This window comes from Rana temporaria, chromosome 3, assembly GCF_905171775.1.
Source record: "Rana temporaria chromosome 3, aRanTem1.1, whole genome shotgun sequence".
NCBI classification, from domain to species: domain Eukaryota; kingdom Metazoa; phylum Chordata; class Amphibia; order Anura; family Ranidae; genus Rana; species Rana temporaria.
In genome coordinates this window covers 129,230,188-129,251,432 of record NC_053491.1, presented here as the reverse complement: position 1 = coordinate 129,251,432, position 21,245 = coordinate 129,230,188, and the positions used below count along the sequence as shown (strand labels likewise).

At 42.2% G+C, this 21,245-nt stretch overlaps 1 protein-coding gene across 1 annotated transcript in view; it reads left to right on the top strand.

The window, feature by feature from the left end:
• DCLRE1C (DNA cross-link repair 1C) overlaps window positions 1-20,832 on the top strand; it is a 32,884-nt gene extending 12,052 nt beyond the window's left edge. The window contains exons 6-14 of the mRNA XM_040343425.1: window positions 2,366-2,467; window positions 5,534-5,606; window positions 5,715-5,855; window positions 7,170-7,271; window positions 10,426-10,562; window positions 12,288-12,342; window positions 13,080-13,168; window positions 17,680-17,780; window positions 19,843-20,832. Of these exons, the coding sequence (XP_040199359.1) occupies window positions 2,366-2,467; window positions 5,534-5,606; window positions 5,715-5,855; window positions 7,170-7,271; window positions 10,426-10,562; window positions 12,288-12,342; window positions 13,080-13,168; window positions 17,680-17,780; window positions 19,843-20,768 (1,726 nt within the window). The 3' untranslated portion in view covers window positions 20,769-20,832. The remainder of the gene's footprint in view (window positions 1-2,365; window positions 2,468-5,533; window positions 5,607-5,714; window positions 5,856-7,169; window positions 7,272-10,425; window positions 10,563-12,287; window positions 12,343-13,079; window positions 13,169-17,679; window positions 17,781-19,842) is intronic.
• Window positions 20,833-21,245: the final 413 nt, after the last annotated feature.

Sequence of the window (21,245 nt, the reverse complement as noted above, 5' to 3'; positions counted from 1 at the left end):
GCGTAGAATTTTGGATTTTTTTTACGTAGTTTGCGTAAAACGTCCGTGAATGGGGCTGGACGTCATTTACGTTCACGTCGAAACCAATGACGTCCTTGCGGCGTACTTTGGAGCAATGCACACTGGGAAATTCCACGGACGGCGCACGCGCCGTTCGGGGAAAAACGTCAATCACGACGGGTCAAGCCTGATTTACATAACACACGCCCACCTCTTCACAATTTGAATTAGGCGGGCTTACGCCGGCCTATTTACACTACGCCGCCGCAACTTTCTTTTAAGAATACGGCACTTGCCTGTAAAAGTTGCGGAGGCGTAACGTAAATAGGATACGTTACGCCCGCACAAAGAAACGCCGATCTACGTGAATCTACCCCTAAGCCTTTATGTTTACATTTTAAGTCGTGTTGTGTGTGTGTGTGGGGGTTTTTTCTTTTTTTCAGTATGACATTATTTCTAACTGTATTATTAATGGTACACAGGTCTAAAGCACAGGATCCCTTTTGGTCTTGAGGTTAGTGGTGAACACAAGAAGTCCCAGATGGTGCTTTTGCTCTGCACCTGAAGGGACCAATCGTGTCACTTGTACAGCACACTGAGCCACATTGGTGCATGTGTTTTGTAAAACATCTCTGTGGGCCTATAACCACTTCATTCCTGGCCTATAACCACTTCATTCCTGGCCTATAACCACTTCATTCCTGACCTATAACCACTTCTGGCCCTTGCCTATAGTAAAATCACTGCTGGGTGGGAACTTCCTAAGAATGTCATATGATGTCTTGTCACTGGTGCGCACCTATTTCTGACCAGCTTGGACACACCCCCTCACAGCTCGGAGTAGAGAGCCATTTACAGTAATTATTTACCATGTGATTACTATGTCAAATCACAGCCAATCACAAAAATGTAAACAAAAGCCGGTGCTTGCCGTTACTGGCTCTCCTTCACACACAGACCACGTGTGAGAGGAAAGAGCGACCGGGAGCTGTGAGTTACCACATTTAACCCTTGCTTTACTGTAAACGCACACAGAGTCATCTGATTGCAGCAATGTACCTGTCGCGCCAGTGCAGCCGCCATTGGTGCCCAGATTGCATCTTGTGCACCTATCACAACAGAGCAGCTGTCATCAGTGCCAAGATTTGGGTTATTTTTTACCAAAGAACTTTAGCAGTATACATTGTGGCCAAATTTTAGGAAGAGAAATTATTTATTTGCAACATTTTATAACAGAAACTAAGAAAAATTTATTTTTTTTCTAAATTCCTGGTCGTCTTCTTTTTTTTATTTATGTAGCAAAAAATAAAAATCCCAGAGATAATTAAATGCCACCAAAAGAAAGCTCTATCTGTCTAAAAAAATAATAAAATGTTCATTTAGGTAGCGTGTTGCATGACTGTGCAAGTGTCATTCAAAGTGTGACAGCGCTGACAGCTGAAAATTGCCCTAGGCAGGAAGGGGGTTAAAGTAGTTCTTACTTGCAAGACATTTTTATTGTATATCGCCTCTGTTGTGACAAATTCATAAGGAAATACCCCCATATTGGTGATAAGGAAAGTAGAGGTAAAAACCTCCACCATGTTGGAATATAGTGTCACACTGTTGAGTATTGTTCCATGGGCAAAATTATTATAGGGAAAATCTTCCAATGATGACATTCATTTTGGTGATCACTGTCTAAGTGGAAATTTTTCTCACTTTCAAGTTTTTTTTTTTAAAGGATCTCCTTTCCTGTTGTGTCTACAAGAAGTAAAAGGAAATCTCCCCAATGGGATGCAGAGGAGGGGTGGAATCAAGGCAGGGGTTTTAATCATTCCCTACTCTATCCAAAGTGAAAAGTGTAGGGAAAGGGAAAAGGCAAGTACCACAAAAATTGATTAAAAATACATTTGAACTTTATTAAGTAGTGTTGGAAAAATAGCCAAGAAGAGACAACATGTTTCAACCATCAGGCCTTAATCGGGGCTCAGCCCTGATTAAGGCCTGACGGCTGAAATGCGTTGGCTCACCAGTATGTAATAAAGTTCTAATGTATTTTAGTAGTTTTCTTTGTGCACTCACCTTTTCCCTTTCCTGGTTGATTTATGGAGGTTTTCGGTGGCCTTTCCAGGGTGAGTGTTCTACTTTTGAAGTGGATGATTACTACATAGCGCGTGGTAGCTCGGATATACCTGTAAAAAAGTTTTGTTTTTTTAATGTACTTTTAACAGTAGTAATTACAGTATATTTCAGCGCTGTTTTAGGATTTTTTTTTTTAGGTAGGTGTTGTAGGTCAGATTTATGTTAAAAATGTTTTGGTAGTCAACAATTGTTCCCTTTTTTTTTTTTCAGTTTTACGCTAACATTTTACAATTCCTTTCAGGTTTTTGTTCCAAGGACAAAATGGCACCGTGTTGTATACTGGAGATTTCAGGCTTGCAAAAGGAGAAGTGGCGCGTATGGAGCTTTTACATTCAGGAAACAGGTGCATAGAATACAGCATATTTATTTTTCTATACATGCCTCATGCGGTTTAACGACCCAGAGAATACGTTCATGTCGTGTATAGGATCTCAGGCCTATGGTTGCTGATGAGTAATATGGTGTGGGAAAGCCGTTTTGTAATGTTTACCAGTCACTATGACCAAAGGTGTTGCGGAATTGACTGTGAAGTACCCAAAACCGCTGATACTTTTTCTGTTAACATGTTGCGTATCTTTTATTCACACTTCAGTTCAAAATAGAAATGAAAGGCAAATCATGTTTGTATGGATCTAAACAAACATTATAAATATTATATTATAAATATTATTATTATTATTATACAGGATTTATATAGCGCCAACAGTTTGCGCAGCGCTATATATATATATATATATATATATATATATATATATATATATATATATATATATATATATATATATATACAGTTGTGTTCAAAATTATTCAACCCCCCAATGCTGTAAAGGGTTTTAGGGAATTTAGTGTACATTTGTAATTGTATTCAGAATGAAATCCTACAAGGACTTCTTAAAGAACCATATGCAACTAAAATTACATCAATTGGTTTTGTAATACAGTAGTCAATGTTTCTTTTGTGAATTCTTCATTTACACAATTGTTCAACCCCTTAAAGACTACCACTCTGAAGAACAGAGGTTCATTGAAGTGTTTTCAATCAGGTATTGAAAACACCTGCGGATGTCAGGGAGCAGCAATAAAGCCTAATAAGCACCAATTAGGCAGCTTTGAAATGACTGTGATACTCAGCTCCTTCTAGACATTTACTGGTGTGGTTACAAACATGGTGAAGTCAAGAGAATGGTCCAGGAAGACAAGAGAAGAGGTGATTACTCTTCACAGGAAGGGCAATGGCTATAAGAAGATTGAAAAGATGTTAAACATACCAAGAGACACCATAGGAAGCATCATTCGCAAATTCAAGGCAAAGGGCACTGATGAAACGCTACCTGGTCGTGGCAGAAAGAAGATGCTGACTTCGACTCCTGTGCGCTACCTGAAGCGTAGAGTGGAGGAAAGTCCCCGTGTGACTGCTGAGGAACTGAGAAAAGATTTGTCAGATGTGGGTACTGAAGTTTCTGCTCAGACAATACGGCGCACACTGCGTAATGAAGGCCTCCATGCCAGAACTCCCGGGCGCACCCCCTTGCTGTCTCCAAAGAATAAGAAGAGTCGACTGCAGTATGCCAAAAGTCATGTGGACAAACCACAGAAGTTTTGGGATTGTGTTCTGTGGACTGATGAAACAAAATTAGAACTGTTTGGGACCATGGATCAACGCTATGTTTGGAGGAGGAAGAACAAGGCCTATGATGAAAAGAACACCTTGCCTACTGTGAAGCATGGTGGGGGGTCAATCATGCTTTGGGGCTGTTTTGCTTCTGCAGGTACAGGGAAGCTTCAGCATGTGCAAGGTACCATGAATTCTCTTCAGTACCAGGAGATATTGGATGACAATGTGATGCAGTCCGTCACAAACCTGAGGCTTGGGAGACGTTGGACCCTTCAACAGGACAATGATCTCAAGCATACCTTCAAGTCCACTAGAGCATGGTTGCAGATTAAAGGCTGGAACATTTTGGAGTGGCCATCGCAGTCACCAGACTTAAATCCGATTGAGAACCTCTGGTGGGACTTAAAGAAAGCAGTTGCAATGCGCAAGCCTAAGAATGTGACTGAATTGGAGGCTTTTTCCCATGACGAATGGGCGAAGATACCCGTAGATCGCTGCAAGACACTTGTGTCAAGCTATGCTTCACATTTAAAAGCGGTTATAACTGTAAAAGGATGTTGTACTAAGTACTAAGATTGAATGTCACTTGGGGGTTGAATAAATCTGATAATGATGTGAGCACAGAAAAGACATTTGTGGTTATTTCATTATAAATGTTATGTTATATTTGTCTGACCTACACGTGCCTCTTTGATTTAATTGTAAGCAGGATGACTGAATGATCAAAATCAATGTCAAACTGGGCAAAACAATCAATTTCAGTGGGGGTTGAAAAATTTTGAATACAACTGTGTGTGTGTATATATATATATATATATATATATATATATATATATATATATATATATATATATATATATATATATATATATATATATATATATACATATACATACATACATACATACATTTTTTTTTTTTTTTTTTAATAAGTGATCACATTCCCTCTGCTCTCAGCTACATAAGAGCTGGGGTGAGGGGAAGCAGCAGTACACTGAGCTTCCCAGTGACTGGCTGGCTGTACAGCGGGAGGCGTTTCAGGACTGGTCTGATCATTGGAGAACACACTAAATTCCCAGCATAGCTAGAGAACTCACCACGTTGTACTTTCCTGCTTAGTTTGGTCAGTTTTTAATAGGAAAGCAGAGAGACTGGCAGGAACACCAGAGATTTCACATAAAGGAAGCAATACAAAGAGAACAGGATACTTTCTCATACAAGTACATGGTACAGTAGCCACATATCAGGAATATGACGTGTTGGGGTAACAAACACTTTAAATGTAATAATTAAAGTGCAAAGTTGCAAACTTTTTTTTTACTATTGTGCAAGGTAAGTACCGTATTTATCGGCGTATACCGCGCACTTTTTTCCCCTTAAAATCAGGGGGAAATCGTGGGTGCGCGATATACGCCGATACCCCGTCGTCTCCGACATTGTCCGAGCCGAGTGTACTGCGCACTCGGCTCGGAGCCGAACACACAGGAAATTTGGCTCCCGCCAAAATTGAAAAACGGACACCGGAGACGCTCACCTGGAAGGACCCCGCGCAAGGAAGCCGCAGACGGACGCCAGACAAGGCCGCTGGACAAGGCCGCCGATGAACGCAGGGCAAACATTTTCTTTTTTTACCTTGGGGTGCGCGTTATACGCCGGGGCGCGGTATACCCCGATAAATACGGTAATTTCTAAATTGGGTATTTGAAATGAAAGCATAAAAATTGCCTGGATTTCAGCCAACCAAATGTCCCTTAATACTATTATTCATATTAATAAATATAATATTTATTTTAGGGTAAAAGAGATTGATAGCGTTTATTTGGATACAACGTTCTGCGACCCTAAATTTTTCCAGATTCCTAGCAGAGTAAGTCCATTTTTTTTTTTTTTTTTTTTTTTTTCATTTCTTTGTAATTTTTCACGAAGTTCCACATATTTGGTTTTGCTTACTTTTCTTGGGTTTTGCTTACTGTAGGAGGAATGTTTATCTGGAGTTTTGGAGTTGGTACACAGCTGGATAACACTGAGTCCTCATCATGTTGTTTGGTTTAACTGCAAAGCCGCTTATGGATATGAGTATTTATTCACAAACATGAGTGAGGAATTTGGAGCAAAGGTGAGCATCTTATCTTATTTCATCATATTTTAATCCTGGCAAATTGGTAATGCTTAAAAACTCTTTCCTCAAAGAGAGTGGGAGAGATATAGGAATTATCTATGTCCTTTGCATATTCAATGTTACCGCTTCTCCCCGCCACCCCCCCCCCCCCCCCCCTTTTTTTGTTTTCCTTTAATGGTGCCCAGATCCATCCTCTGCCAATAAAAGCTTTATGTCATACCAAGATTAGTATGACCTGATGCTTTTTCCAAGCCCAATAGGGTTTGCTTACAATTGTGAAACCGTAAGTGATTAAATGCTCCATCGTTTCCAGTTTCCTATACCATAGAGATGATCGGTGCCCTTCTGGTCTCTGTTCAGCTTTATGATCCGCCGCTTGATCACTCAGGTCACCCGGTGTGACGGATTTAGCTTCTAGGATTGCTTTTACAAGAAAGCCGACTGAAAACAATACCGGGATGATGAAAAATAAACTGCAAGAGAAAGGCATAATGAGCTCGTATGCATAGCATACAAGCTCATTATGAATGACTTACCTGAGATCAAAGCCCCCAAAGCGCTTCTCGTTCCCCCTCCTCCGCCCCCACCATGTCCCCTCTGAGCGCCTTCCGGGTATCGCCGCTCCGGCGTTGTGACTGGTCGGAGTGTCTGACGTCACTCCCACGCATGCGAGTGGGACTGGCATAATCCCATTCAGAAATTCGGGATGCTCAGTGCGCCTGCCGTAGACATCGGTGCAGAGTTTTCTGCAAATATCTCCTTAACCGTGTAGGTTAAGTAGATGTTTCTTGCATCTACAGGTAAGTCTTAATCTAGGCTTACCTGTAGGTGCAAGTTGTCAGAGTTGGTTTACAACCACTTTAAGTGAGAGAGTACACATGCTGCTTGTATTTAGATAGTATTTCCTTATCTCAGAGTGCAATAAATGTTGCCTTGATGTGTAGGGAAAAAAAAATCTATGTATGTGTTTTTCAAACTAAAATTTTCATCTGGCCATGTCCATGATGTATTTCCGATTTCATTTGATGTATTCTCCGTTTTCCATTCCATTCTCATTTTCTGACATGCATTGGTAGAAAGGCCAAGAGCACTGTTGTATTGTAGGTTCATGGCCAAAGGTGCAGCTGTTATGGTTGCCGGTGGCCAAGGAAGTGGGTGCTGTGGCAGTTAGTGGCTAAAGGTGCGGGACCCTTGGCAGTCAGTGAGGTGTGTGTGTGTGTGTGTGTGTGTGTGTGTGTATATAGTATTGCTCAGTATAGAAGTGTATGTGTGTCAGAGTTTAATTACTATTGTCATCTATTTCTTTTTCAGGTGCATGTGAACAAACTGGACATGTTTAAGAACATGCCTGAAATTCTTTGTCACGTGACAACCGATTGCAGGACACAGATTCATGCCTGTCGGCATCCATTGGTAATTGTGTTTCACATTATACAGTAGTACCTGCTCTGTCTCCTTAAATAAAAAAACTAAAACCTGCCACCACCCCCTGAAAAAAAGACCTAATACTTGATGCTTAATTCCTGGAGTGGGGCATCATTGGTGTCCTTAGAAACTACGGCAGTTGAAGAGTATTCCACATTACACACATCCTGGGTGTGTTGGAAGCGTGATTTCCTGTAATTGTTTATCACAGGCCTGCTATAAGTCACTAATCGCCGCCATAACTAGTGATAAAAATTCCAGTATATATCCCATAGTTTGTAGATGCTATAACATTTGCGCAAACCATTAATATATGCTTAATAGGATTATTATTTTTATTATTTTTTTTTATTTTTTTTTTAATAAATTCTTTATTTAGAAAGGAGGAACATACAGAAATACAGAGACGCATCTGAATTACATTACAGCGAGTGAGGATTTTTTTTGTACAAAAACATGGAGCAGAGTACACATTGGCCTAAATTTATCAAATTTTTTTTTTATTCTCTATATATATATATATATATATATATATATATATATATATATATATATATATATATATATATACAGGCATACCCCGCTTTAAGTACACTCACTTTACATACACTCGCGAGTAAGGACACACCCGCGAGTGTATGTAAAGTGCCTTACAAGTACTGTACAGACATTTTGCAGCCACAGTAGAAGGAGCTGAAGCTCCGAGAGCATGGCCCGCCCTGTTCCCGGGTGCCCCTGACACCCCCACTACAGCCCCTGGGACCCTTAACTACAGCTTCTGACACCCCCACTACAGCCCCTGAGACCTTAACTACAGCCCCTGACCCCCCACTACACCCTAGAAGTTAAAAAAGGTATTGTTTCACTTTAAGTACATTTTCGTTTTACATACATGCTCTGGTCCCATTGTGTACTTAAAAGTGGGGTATGCCTGTATATATATAATTTTTTTTTTTTTGGATATGTTTTATAGCAGAAAGTAAATAAAAAAATTAAATATATATACTTTTTTTTTTTTTTTTTTTTAAGTTTTATTGGTATACAAGGTCACGCATTTCAGCTGACATGGCTTTCGTTATATGATTAGGGCCATGTTGGTTGAAACACATAATCCTTATGATTAAGGCTGTGTAGGCTGAAATATGTAAGCATGGGCTACCTTGTATATCGATAAATCATTGTATACATTTTAAGATCCTGTCGGGTGGCAGCTTTGCTATTACTCTAGAAAAATTTAGACCCCCCTTCACACTGGCGCGATTTTCAGGCGTTTTAACTCTTAAAAAAAAAAAGGGCCTGTAAGGCGCCCCCCCAGTGTGAAAGACAGTGCTTTCACACTGGGACGGTGCGCTTGCAGGATGGGGGAAAAAGTCCTGCAAGCAGAATCTTTGAAGCAGTGCAGGGGGTTTGTATACACTGCTACCAAAACTCTCTGCCCATTCAAATGAATGGGCAGCGCTGCAACACGGGCGCTTTTCACCCTTTTTTCGGCCACTAGCAGGGGTTAAAAGCGCCCGCTAGGAGCTGAAAAGCGCTGCTAAAATGCCAGTAAAGCACCGCTAAAACTAGGGGTGCTTTACCACCAACACACCCCCGCCCCAGTGTGAAAGTAGCCTAAATGGAAACAAATATTTAAGACGTAAGCTTTTTTTTTCATTGTAAATGTTTTAAAAACTGTGCCTACAGCTAAATGTGTATTTTTAGCTTTTTTTTTTTTTTTTTATATATTATTATTATTATTATTATTATTATTTAGTTTTTGGAACAGTTCTAGAATGCATTTTGATTGGCCTGTACATTTTGTAATAATAAAAAAAGGGGTAAAATTTACATGTTAAAATAACACTACTCCTTTCACATTCAGATGTACAACCTTAATATATCACTAGAGAACAGAGGCGCTGCCATTGTTGACTCTCTTTCTAAAAAATGCAAATTTCCCGGCTGCTTGGCTTCATGCACTGTGATCTGGAACATGTATGCAGATGGGGGCTTCTGACTATTTTCCATCTTTCCTGAAATTCATGGGCCAGATTCAGGTAGAATCGCCTATCTTTAGGCGGGCGTAGCGTATCTCGGATACACTACGCCGCCGTAACTTAGTGAGGCAGGTCCCGTATTCTAAAAGAACTTGCGCCCTAAGTTACGGCGGCGTAGAGTAAATGGGCTGGCGTAAGCCCGCCTAATTCAAAGTAGGCTGGTAGTGGGTGTGTTGTATGTTAATGACTCGTGACCCCACGTAATTGACGCTCCTAACGAACGGCGCATGCGCCGTCCGTGAAAGTATCCCAGTGCGCATGCTCCAAATTACGCCGCAAATAGTCAATGCTTTAGACGTGAACGTAACTTATGCACAGCCCTATTCGCGTATGACTTGCGCAAACGATGTAAACAACACAAAATTCTATGCCAGGGATAAAACTACGGCCCTCCAGCTGTTGCTGAACTACACATCCCATGAGGCATTGTAAAACTCTGACATTCACAGACATGACTAGGCATGATGGGAATTGTAGTTCCTGAACACCTGGAGGGCTGTAGTTTGAAGACCCATGTTCTACGCTGTCCCGACGTCCATACTTAACATTGGCTACGCCTCATATAGCAGGGGTACCTTTACGCCGAAAAAACCCTTACGTAAATCAATGCGCCGGGCGCACGTACGTTTCTGAATCGGCGTATCTAGCTTATTTGCATATTCTACGCAAGCGCCCCTAGCGGCCAGCGTAAATATGCACACCAAGATACGACGGCGTAGGAGACTTACGCCGCTCGTTTCGAGGCAACAGTGAGGCGTATCTGATTCTATGAATCAGGCGCAGAGATGCGACGCCTCACACTCAGAGTTACGATGGCGTATCTGGAGATACGCCGTCGTAACTCCTTTGTGAATCTGGGCCCATATTTGTTTCAGGTCTGTGACCCTGAAAACTTTGAAGCAAGAGGTTTCCCCATAACGGACAGGTTCTCTAGTCTAGAAAATTCTTAGTTAACATTTAAAAAAGAGAAACCCTGCCACCAAGGTACAATTAACCCACTGCTGACTTTTAAACAGTACAGAGTAATAATACAGATACATAAAAAAAATGGCTGGTAAAAGAAACATTGAATATTTATTTTTGTTCCTTCTCTTTTAAATAAGAATGAAGAATTCCTGCGAGGGAACAGATTGCCTTGTGGAATGTTTTCAAATGATGGAGTCCCTTTACGAGTTATTAGCATTAAACCATCAACTATGTGGTTTGGTGAGAGGACAAGAAAAACCAGTGTGATTGCAAGGTGTGTGTCACATGACCTTCCTGATCGTATTTTATGTATCTGTAGAAAAATGTAGCCTATCGCTGGCAACTTACTGCATTTGTACTCCTGGTCTGCTGTAATGTACAATTCAAAACCACCCAATTCTAATAAAACAACAAATTTATACCTTTTAAGGGAAGATTAGTTCTACTAAATCTTCAGTTAAAGGGGTTGTAAAGGTTCGTTTTTTTATTTTCTAAATAGGTTCTTTTAGGCTAGTGTATTGTTGGTTCACTTACCTTCTCCTTCCATTTCCCTTCTAAAGCCTCGTACACACGGCCAGTTTTCCAGGCGGGAAAACTGTGAGGAGAGCTTTTGGCCGGGAATCCCGGCCCTGTGTATGCTCCAACGCAGTTTTTCCGACGGGAAAACTGCCCAAAAACCGACAGACAAAAAAAGAACCAGTTCTCTTTTTTCCCCGCTGAAAAATCTGACAGGCTTTTGTCTGGCGGTTTTTGGCAGTTTTCCTATGGGAAAAACTGTGATGGAGCATACACACGGCCGGGATTCCAGGCCAAAGCTCCATCGCAGTTTTCCTGTAGGGGAAAGACTGAACCAAGCAGGTTTCGCGGCTTTCCCCTCTGGATTTCTGACGGGAACTTTTCCTGTCAAATCTTGTACGTGTGTACAAGGCATCAATGTTTTTTTATTCTTTGTCTGAATTTCTCACTTCCTGTTCCTCCTCAGTAAGCTTGCCCCCATCATCCGAGCCGTTCTGGCTGGGGGTTAGTCAGCCAGAACAGCTTACTGAGGAGGAACAGGAAGTGTGTGTTTTTATTATGTAGCTGTACTAAACCAGGGTTGGACAAATTTGCTTCGAATCTAGGAGGCAGCTAAAAAAGTTAGGAGCCAGAAAACGCACCCCGTCCCGACGAGCTTGGGCGCAGAAGCGAACACATACGTGAGCAGCGCCCGCATATGTAAATGGTGTTCAAACCACACATGTGAGGTATCGCCGCGATTGGTAGAGCGAGAGCAATAATTCTAGCCCTGGACCTCCTCTGCAACCTGTAGATTTTTTTAAATGTCGCCTATGAGGATTTTAAAGGGTAAAAGTTTGTCGGCATTCCACGAGCGGACGCAATTTTGAAGCGTGACATCTTGGGTTCGAATTTACTCGGCGTAACATTATCTTTCATAATATTAAAAAAATGGGGATAACTTTACTGTTGTCTTATTTTTTAATTTAAAAAAGTGTAATTTTTTCCAAAAAATATATATAATGTTTGGGGGTTCTAATTAGAGGGAAGAAGATGGCAGTGAAAAATGACATTAGAATTGCTGTTTAACCTGTAATTCTTAACTTGTAATACCAACGGCCACCACTAGATGGCGCCAGCTCACACATCTGGTGGTAATTACTTGTAATACCAATGGCTCACCACCAGACGGCGCCAGCTCACAAGCCAAGTCGCCAGGGCGCTATTTCTAGTCGCCATGGCGACCTGGCGACCGGGATTTGTCGAGCCCTGGACTAAACGTATAGCTATACAATATAGATGTGTGTGTAATGTTTGTACAGTGGGGGTTATTTACGAAAGGCAAATCCACTTTGCACTGCAAGTGCACTTTGAAGTTCAGTCGCTGTAGATCTAAGGGTGACATGTAAGGAAATAAAAAAAATCTGAATTTTTAGCTTGCCAATGATTGGATGATATAAGTGAAATGAAGTCAGTAGTCCCCAATTTTTCCTTTCTCTTTTAGAACCGGCGACAGTTCATACCGGGCGTGCTTTTCTTTCCACTCGTCGTACAGTGAGGTATGTTCTACTACTGTCCAATGGTTGCCGCTATACTCTCACATTCCCAGCAGCCCCATTGGTGTAGCAAACATCTTTAAACCAAATTGCTTTTGTCAGTGCTTGTCTGTTGCTGCCTTTCCTTTAAAGCGGATGTGCCACTAAAACAATATATTAAAAGCCAGCAGCTACAAATACTGCAGCTGCTGACTTTTAATATAAGGACACTTACCTGTCCTGGAGTCCAGCGCCGATCGCAGCAGATGACGAGCCGATCGCTCGTCACTCTGCTGCTCCCCCCTCCATCCACGGTGAGGGAACCAGGAAGTGAAGCGCTCCGGCTTCACTGCCCGGTTCCCTACGGCGCATGCGCGAGTCGCGCTGCGCCCGCCGATTGGCTCCCGCTGTGTGCTGGGAGCCGAGTGTTCCCAGCATACAACGGGGGACGGACGGGAAGCAAGGGAAAAACCCGTCTTTTTCCCGCATCGTAGAGCCGGAAGTGGGTGCAGATACCTGTCTGTAGACAGGTATCTGCACCCCCCTCCCCCCTGAAAGGTGTCAAATGTGACACCGGAGGGGGGGAGGGTGCCGATCAGCGCGACTCCACTTTAGAGTGGAGATCCGCTTTAAGATAAAGTGTGTGTGTGTGTGTGTGTTTGTTTGTTTGTTTGTTTGTTTGTTTGTTTGTTTGTTTGTTTGTTTGTTTTTTTATAAATTTTAATCCATGCTTTTTTTTTTTTTTTTTTCTTTTTTTTTAGATTAAAGATTTTCTCCGTTATATTCAGCCGACAAAAGCATATGCAAATGTGATTCCTGTTGGAAGAACAGTTGCATATGTAGAAGAAATGTAAGTAAAAGCTTTATTTGCCGTAATATGCCAGTGAAAATTGTAAAACGGAGCGTGTTCCTTGTAAAGGGGATATAAGCAGGAGCAGTGCCTTTTTATCTCCATTAACCACTTGCCCACCGCAGTATGAGAATTAACGTCTTCCCCTTTGTGCGGTGATATCTGAATGATGCCTGCAGCTACAGGCATCATTCAGATATCACTGTCTTCAGCCGGCGATTCTGTGCACAATAAGAACGATCAAAGCAGCAGTTCCGCCGCTTGATCGTTTTTGTAGGCAGCGGGAGGGGACGCTCCCGCCGCCATCCGGTGCTTCTCCGGGCTCTCCCTTGCCATCGGCAGCCCGGAGAGTGAATCGGCCGGCGCTCGCTGAAGAACCATAGAGATGACTGGTGACCAGACGGTCACAGTCATCTCTGACTGTCGGAGGTCTGGGCGCGACGTTATGACGTCACGCCCGGTACCCGAAAGTAAAATAAGAATAAAATGAAAAAAAAAAATGTTTTAAACGCCCCTATCCCCGGTAGCTCGCGCGCAGAAGCGAACACGCATGCAAGTCCCGCCCACATATGTAAACGCCGTTCAAACCCCACATATGAGGTATCGTCGCGTGCGTTAGAGCGTGTGAAACAATTCTAGCACTAGACCTCCTCTGTAACTCGAAAATATTAACCTGTAAAAAAAATTAAAGCGTCGTCTATGGAGATTTTGAAGTACCGAAGTTTGGCACCATTCCATGAGTGTGCGCAATTTTAAAGTGTGACATGTTGGGTATCTATTTACTCGGTGTAACATCATCTTTCACATTATACAAAAAAATTGGGCTAACTTTACTGTTTTGTTATTTTTTTTAATTCGTGAAACTGTTTTTTTTCCAAAAAAGGTGTTTGAAAAATGATTGCGCAAATACCGTGCGAGGGAAAAAAAGTTGCAATGACTGCCATTTTATTCCCTAGGATGTCTTCTAAAAAATATATATAATGTTTGGGGGTTCTGATTAATTTTCTAGCAAAAAAAATGTGATTTTTACATGAAGGAGAGAACTGCCAAAATAGGCCCGGTTGTCAAGTGGTTAAAGGGGTTGTAAAGGTTTGTTTTTTATTTTCTAAATGGGTTCCTTTACGCTAGGGCATTGTTGGTTCACTTACCTTTTTCCTTTTGATTTCCCTTCTAAAATGTTTTTTTTTCTTTGCCTGAATTTCTCACTTCCTGTTCCTCCTCAGTAAGCTTGCCCCCATCAGAGCATGCTGACTAACCCCCAACCAGAACAGCTCAGCTTTTAGACCGTGATAATGCAGCATTATTCAAAACTGGAACGTTACACCAGGAAATATAATAATCTGAATAATACATCTGATTATAGGGAAAGGATGTGGTTGCTTAGCCCATTCTAAAAATACTAATTCCATTGGTGTCTCTGATTTTCATACTTTTCTGTCGCTTGCTCATAAGAGGCAAGCGGATTAGAAATTCAGTCTGAAGTCAGAACTTCTGTTCTGGATACTTTTTCAAGGTCGGTGCTTCAGAAAGCATTGAAGACACTGGTTCAGCATGAAATGGAGTACGAGTATAAGGGGATGAGAGGTGCCACCACCACTAGATCAACAGGTGCCCCTTGGGGTTCAGGAGGAGCTCAAGGCTGAAGCTGTTCCCATTTCTTTTAGCCTGTTGAGCTAGTATGTAGTGTCTCTTATCCCCTCATATCCTGTAAACTAAACGTCAAACCTACCCTCTGTTGCCTAAGCTTATATTTAGGTCTCTTCTGTTCACCATTAAAGTGTGAAATTTGCCTTGCCTTCCTTCATTGTGGCACGTGAAGCCTGGGAGGGAGTATATCATTAATTGTACAACAATTGGTAATCACTGCCAACTTTCTGGAGATGGTTGCTGGGATTGAAGTGGAGGAACAACAGCACTGAGAAGTTCTTCAGTACTTTGTAGTGAACCCTTTGTTGACTTCTATAGAGCCAAACTCCGAGCATCTCCAAGGGCCAGATTCTCGTACCTTTGCGGTGGCGCAACGTAACCCGTTTACGTTACACCGCCGCAAGTTTTCAGTGTAAGTGCCTGATCCACAAAGCACTTACCTTGTAAACACGTCCGGCGCAAGCCCGCCCAATTCAAATGGGGCGTGTACCATTTAAATTAGGCCCGCTCCCGCGCCGGACGTACTGCGCATGCTCAGTTTGGAAATTCCCGCCGTGCTTTGCGCGATGTGACGTCCTTTTTTAGAACGGCGACGTGCGTAGCGTCCATTCGTATTCCCGGACGTCTTACGCCAAAACAAAAAAAAATTGAAATTCGACCCGGGAACGACGGCCATACTTTAACATGGCTCGACTAATGTTAAGCCATGTTAAAGCAGGTGTAAATTTGCGACGGGAAAAAATTACTAGCAACAACGTAACGAACGCGAAAACCGTCGTGGATCGCCGTAAATGCTCATTAGCATACCAGACGCAGGAAAACGACGCAAACTCCACCCAGCGGCGGGCGAGGTATTGCATCCTAAGATCCGACGGTGTAAGTCAATTACACCTGTCGGATCTTAGGGCTATCTATGCGTAACTGATTCTATTAATCAGTCACATAGATACTCTGAGAGATACGACGGCGTATCAGAGATACGCCGTCGTATCTCTTCTGTGAATCTGGCCCCAAGTATGGCCCTAAAGCCTAGTACACACTAGTAGTTTTTTATTTTTCGTGCCTGTTGTGTGTGTTTGTTTTTTTTTTTTTTTTTGGTTTGGGGTTCCCCTAATACTAATACCAAACCCAAAGGGCCTGGTAATAGGGGGGGGGGGACCCATGCCTTTTAAAAAAAAATTATGACTTTTATCTGTATTGCTGGGACCCGACAATTCATTATAGCCGCGAGTAGTTTTGAATGACTTTTTTTCCTTTTTAGAAATGTCATTTTGCGCAGGGACTGTTCTAAACATGTGGAAACATGCGCCACTTTACAGGCATACTATAGACACCGCCCAGGAACAAAATTTAAAGGAATATTTTATTGTTTCACTTTAAGCATTATTAAAATCACTGCTCCCGAAAAAACGTTTTTTCTTTTGCATTGATACATGTCCCCTGGGGCAGGACCCGGGTCCCCAAACCCTTTTTATGACAATAACTTGCATATACGCCTTTAAAATTAGCAATTTTGTCAGGACCCGACAATTCATTACAGCCGCAATCAGTTTTAAATGACTTTTTCCTTTAGAAATGTAATTTTATTGCAGGGACTTTTCTAAACATGAAGGAAAATGCGCCACTTTACAGGCATACTATAGACACCCCCAGGTATGAAAATTTAAAGGAATATTTTTGTTTAGCTTTAATCACTTAAGGACCGCCTCCTGCAGATATGCGTCGGCAGAATGGCACGGCTGGGCACAAGCACGTACCTGTACGTCCTTTTAAGTGCCCAGCCGTGGGCCCGCGACCCGGGCCGAAGCTCCGTGACCGCGGCACCCGATCGTCGTGGAGTCCCGCGATCGGTCCCCAGGGCGGAAGAACGGGGAGAGCTGTGTGTAAACACAGCCTCCCCGTTCTTCACAGTGGCAGCTTCATTGATCGTGTGTTCCCCGATATAGGGAAACACAATTAATGATGTCACACATCCAGCCCCGCCCCCCTACAGTTAGAAAAACATATGAGGTCACACATAACCCCTACAGCGCCCCCTAGTGGTTAACTCCCAAACTGCAATTGTCATTTTCACAGTAAACAATGCATTTTTATAGAATTTTTTTTTTTTTTTTTGCTGTGACAATGGTCCCAGAAATGTGTCTGCCATAATGTCGCAGTCACGAAAAAAATCGCTGATCGCCGCCATTAGTAGTAAAAAAAATTAATAAAAATGCAATAAAACTATCTCCTATTTTGTAAACGCTAACAATTTTGCGCAAACTAATCGATAAACGCTTATTGCGCTTTTTTTTTTTTTACCAAAAATAGGTAGAAGAATATGTATCGGCCTAAACTGAGGAATTTTTTTTTTTTTTTATATATATTTTTGGGGGATATTTATTATAGCAAAAAGTAAAAAAAGTAAAAAGTAAAAAATATTGCATTTTTTTTTTCAAAATTGTCGCTCCTATTTTTGTTTATAGCGCAAAAAATAAAAACCGCAGAGGTGATCAAATACCACCAAACGGAAGCTCTATTTGTGGGGAAAAATTTAGTTTGGGAGCCACATCGCACGACTGCGCAATTGCCAGTTAAAGCAATGCAGTGCCGAATCGCAAAAACTGGCCAGGTCCTTTACATACCTCCCATAGACTAACGGTGTTCGAACAAATTTTTTTCTTGTTCGGAAAGTTCTGGTGCGAACCGAACTGGGTGTGTTCGGCCCATCCTTGGTTTTAATGTGTGAGGGAAATTAAAAACATTGTCCCAGATGGGAACTGGGTTAAATAGTCTGAATGTTTGTTTGATTAATATCATAAAGTATTGTCAACACTAAATTATTAGAAAATAACCTTTTTAATGTGGGTTATCTCTCTTTACAGCTTGAAGCCACTTTGTAATTCCTATTCAGAAAGCTCTGTGATGAAGTATAAGCCACTGGGCAGTCTGAAGCGAACAAGGAGTGTGAAATTATTGGAAGAAGGTGAGAACAGTCCTGTTGCCCACATTCAATGATTGAAGTAGGTGCAGTCATTAATCAAATTCTGTAGGGTATGAGTTTGAATTTATGAGGCTTGGGAGGGCAGTTTCTACACTTGCTCTGGTCTGCACAGAGTCCTGACCTCAACACGATAGAAATCCTTTGGGATGAATTCGAGAAGAGACTGCGAACCAGGCCTTCTTGTCCACATCAGTGCCTGACCTCACAAATGCACTTCTGGAAGAATGGTCAAACATTCCCATAGACACACTCCTAAACCTTGCGGACAGCCTTCCCAGGAGAGTTGAAGCTGTTATAGAGTGGGCCAACTCAATCTTGAACCCTACGGACTAAGACTGGGAGGTGTCCCAATAGTTTTGACAATATAGTGTATGTGGCTTCATGTGATCCACAAGAGAAGGTATGACCAAAAAAGCTTTGACCATACTTCCCTTTTAATCTAGTCTACACGAGTATAGTAATGTATGCATTGGTGCCATCTTGCTATTGTGTACTCTCTTCAGGTAGCTTATCCCAAAAGCAAAACTAAATTGCTAGAGGTCCACTTCAGGGCAGGATGACACTGTCATTCTGTCATTTGCACGTCATCGCACAGGCTGGGCTTACAGTACCTCCAGGACAGTGAGTGACACTCGCGTCATTACGCTATCTTTATACCAGGGGTAGGCAACCTTAAAGAGGCAGAGATCTACCTGAACAACATGGGAGAAGTCAAAGATCACTGGGCACAGTGTCACCTCCTCACACCCAATTTAAATCTCTAATTGCTGTACTATTGTCTCGTAATCAAGTGCATTTCATGGCAATTATGGGTTTAAATCGGGTAGTGAGGAGGCAACATATTGCTTCCTCGCCACCTGTCAAACACACTTGTATTGCAGAGAAGCGGAGTGCCTGCTGCACTTGTAAATAAGCCCTTAGCAATTAGCAGCAGGACCCTTAGGGCTCATTCACACGTAATGTTAGGAGGTGGTAAAAACCCTGCAGCTGAGTCCCAGTTTTACCACCCCCAATCCCTACCCTCATTTAGTATAAACATGCCACAGCAGGAAGTGCACCCAACAAAAGCAACAGGCGCCTTGAGTGCCCCACAACTGCATGCTTCTGCTGGGTCCAAGGGGTTAAAGCAGGTGGGGAGAAAGCAACGCAACACTGCTATTCTGCCCAGTGTGTTGCTTCACACTGACCCCTGAAGATCGCCTCTTTCCTGTTGCTGGCACCACTCTGGAGATTGCTAGCCGGCATAAGAGGTGGAATTGGTATCACTCCGCATGGGACAGGAGTCGGCAGTAAAGAGGAGGCATTGGCATATATGGCTCTTGCTCCCTAATACAGCTCCAACCTTACAAGTAGTCCCTCTGCATTGCACTCTGATGCTCTGGAATGGCGGATCAGCAAGCCCAGACCACGATCTACTGGATGTTGACCCCCCCCGCTTTATACATTTTAGGAAAGTTATACCCTGCAGTAAAGTCACTATGTAAGCAGAAGCGTTGCTAGGGGGGTGCGGTCCGCACCGGGTGACACCATCCTGTTTTTTTTTTTTTTTAGCTGACATGCCCAGCCTGCCCTGTGCCATCCCAGCCTGCCCTGTGCAACCCCAGCCTTTCCCATGCCACCCCAGCCTCTCCCATGTACCACCCTAACTTGCCCTATGCCACCCTAACTTGCCCTATGCCACCCTAACTTGCCCTATGCCACCCCAACCTGCCCTGTACCACCCCGAACTACCCTATATCACCCCAACCTGCCCTATACCACCTTAATCTGTCCTATACCACCCCACTACACCAACCTGCCACTATACTACCCTAACACTATACTGCCCTATACTATCATTTACAGGGGCTGGTTTGGGGTGTGCCCCGCCTGCTTGGCAGCCTAGACAGAGGGGGGGGGGGGTGACACCATGTTTTACCGCATCGGGTGACACCAACCCTAGTGACGCCACTGTATGTAAGGTTCAGGATCACGTTTGTGATAGCTTGACTGTGGATGGATGTTCTATCATTCTAAAGCATGAACTTTAATCTTCTATTTACAGACGAGGATGGCATTGAGGATTTGTTTGATGATTACCCATTAACTAATTTGAAACAAAAAATTGTCAGGGATAACAGCTGGAAACCGGAGGAAAACCTATTGTCTGCTAAATGTGAACACAACAAGCCTAATGAGAATCCCACGGCCTCCCCAGTTCCTGTTACCACAAAAGTAAATTTTGTGGATTGTGAGGAGTCCAATGGAGAGGATGAGGATGATGAAGAAGAAGCAGAAGATACCCCACTACTAGTTACAATGCAGAAGCCTATTGAAAGAGGCAAGTGTTCTGTAGAGTGCACGGTTGTTTCTGAAAAGAAACCGGATGACTATATACAGGAAAATGTCAAAGCTGCAGGAGATGTGATGCCAAAGTGGAGCGCGTTCTTCCAATCTGTGGAAGAGGACGATGCTTTGGGCAATGAAAACCATGTAGAAAGTTCAGGGAAAGACAAGAACTCGCAGTCCCCAATACTTGTCAGTGATTCAGACGATTCTACTCATATATCCTCCTTGAGTTCCTCCCAGTCTACGCACATCTCTGAGCAAGGTAGTCAGGGATGGGACAGTCAGGCCGATACAGTACTGGTGTCATCACAAGAAAGGAGGGCTGCTGAAATGGCATCTGTACGTAGGTCGTCTTATAGTATTCCAGAGGGTGACTTACCTGAAGAGACCAAGCCAGAAGGAGGACAAAGCACCGCAAACTGCGACCCTATTATCAATACAATACAATCGCCTTCTGGAGTGAGTAAAAACCAAGGTGAAGCACCAGACCCGACAAAGCGTGATAGAAAAGCAGAGTCTCAGAGCTCTTCAGACTTCGAGATCCCTTCATCACCTGGAGCGGAGCTGCCACATCCAGCCAAACTACAGGACCTCTATCAACGACTTGCCACAGGGGATGCAATCACAGCACTTCAAGACTGAAAACATTCCCGTCGCATTCTTTTTTGATTTACAAAAATAATTTTAGGAAATAGTGATATATATATATATATATATATATATATATATATATATATATATATATATATATATATATATATATATATATATATAATATATATATATATATAAAATAATTTAAATTCCATTGCACAAAACATACAAATATAAGTGAACAACTTTATTCTAAAATATTTATATAATGTATATAACTTTTTTTTTTTTAAACTTAATGGAAAGTTCTTTATAGAATAAATTCAACTTTTGTTTTTTATATAATAGATTTATGAAGAGAACTTAATTTTCAGTTTCTTCTGTTTTTTTGTTAGTTTTTAAAGCTTAAAGGGGTGGTTCCCCCTTAAAACAAATTTCTAACAATACATTTGGAAGACGGCTTACACTGCGGGTAGGCTGTCTTTTTTTTTTTTTTTTTTTTGTACATACCTCGATATCGCCGTT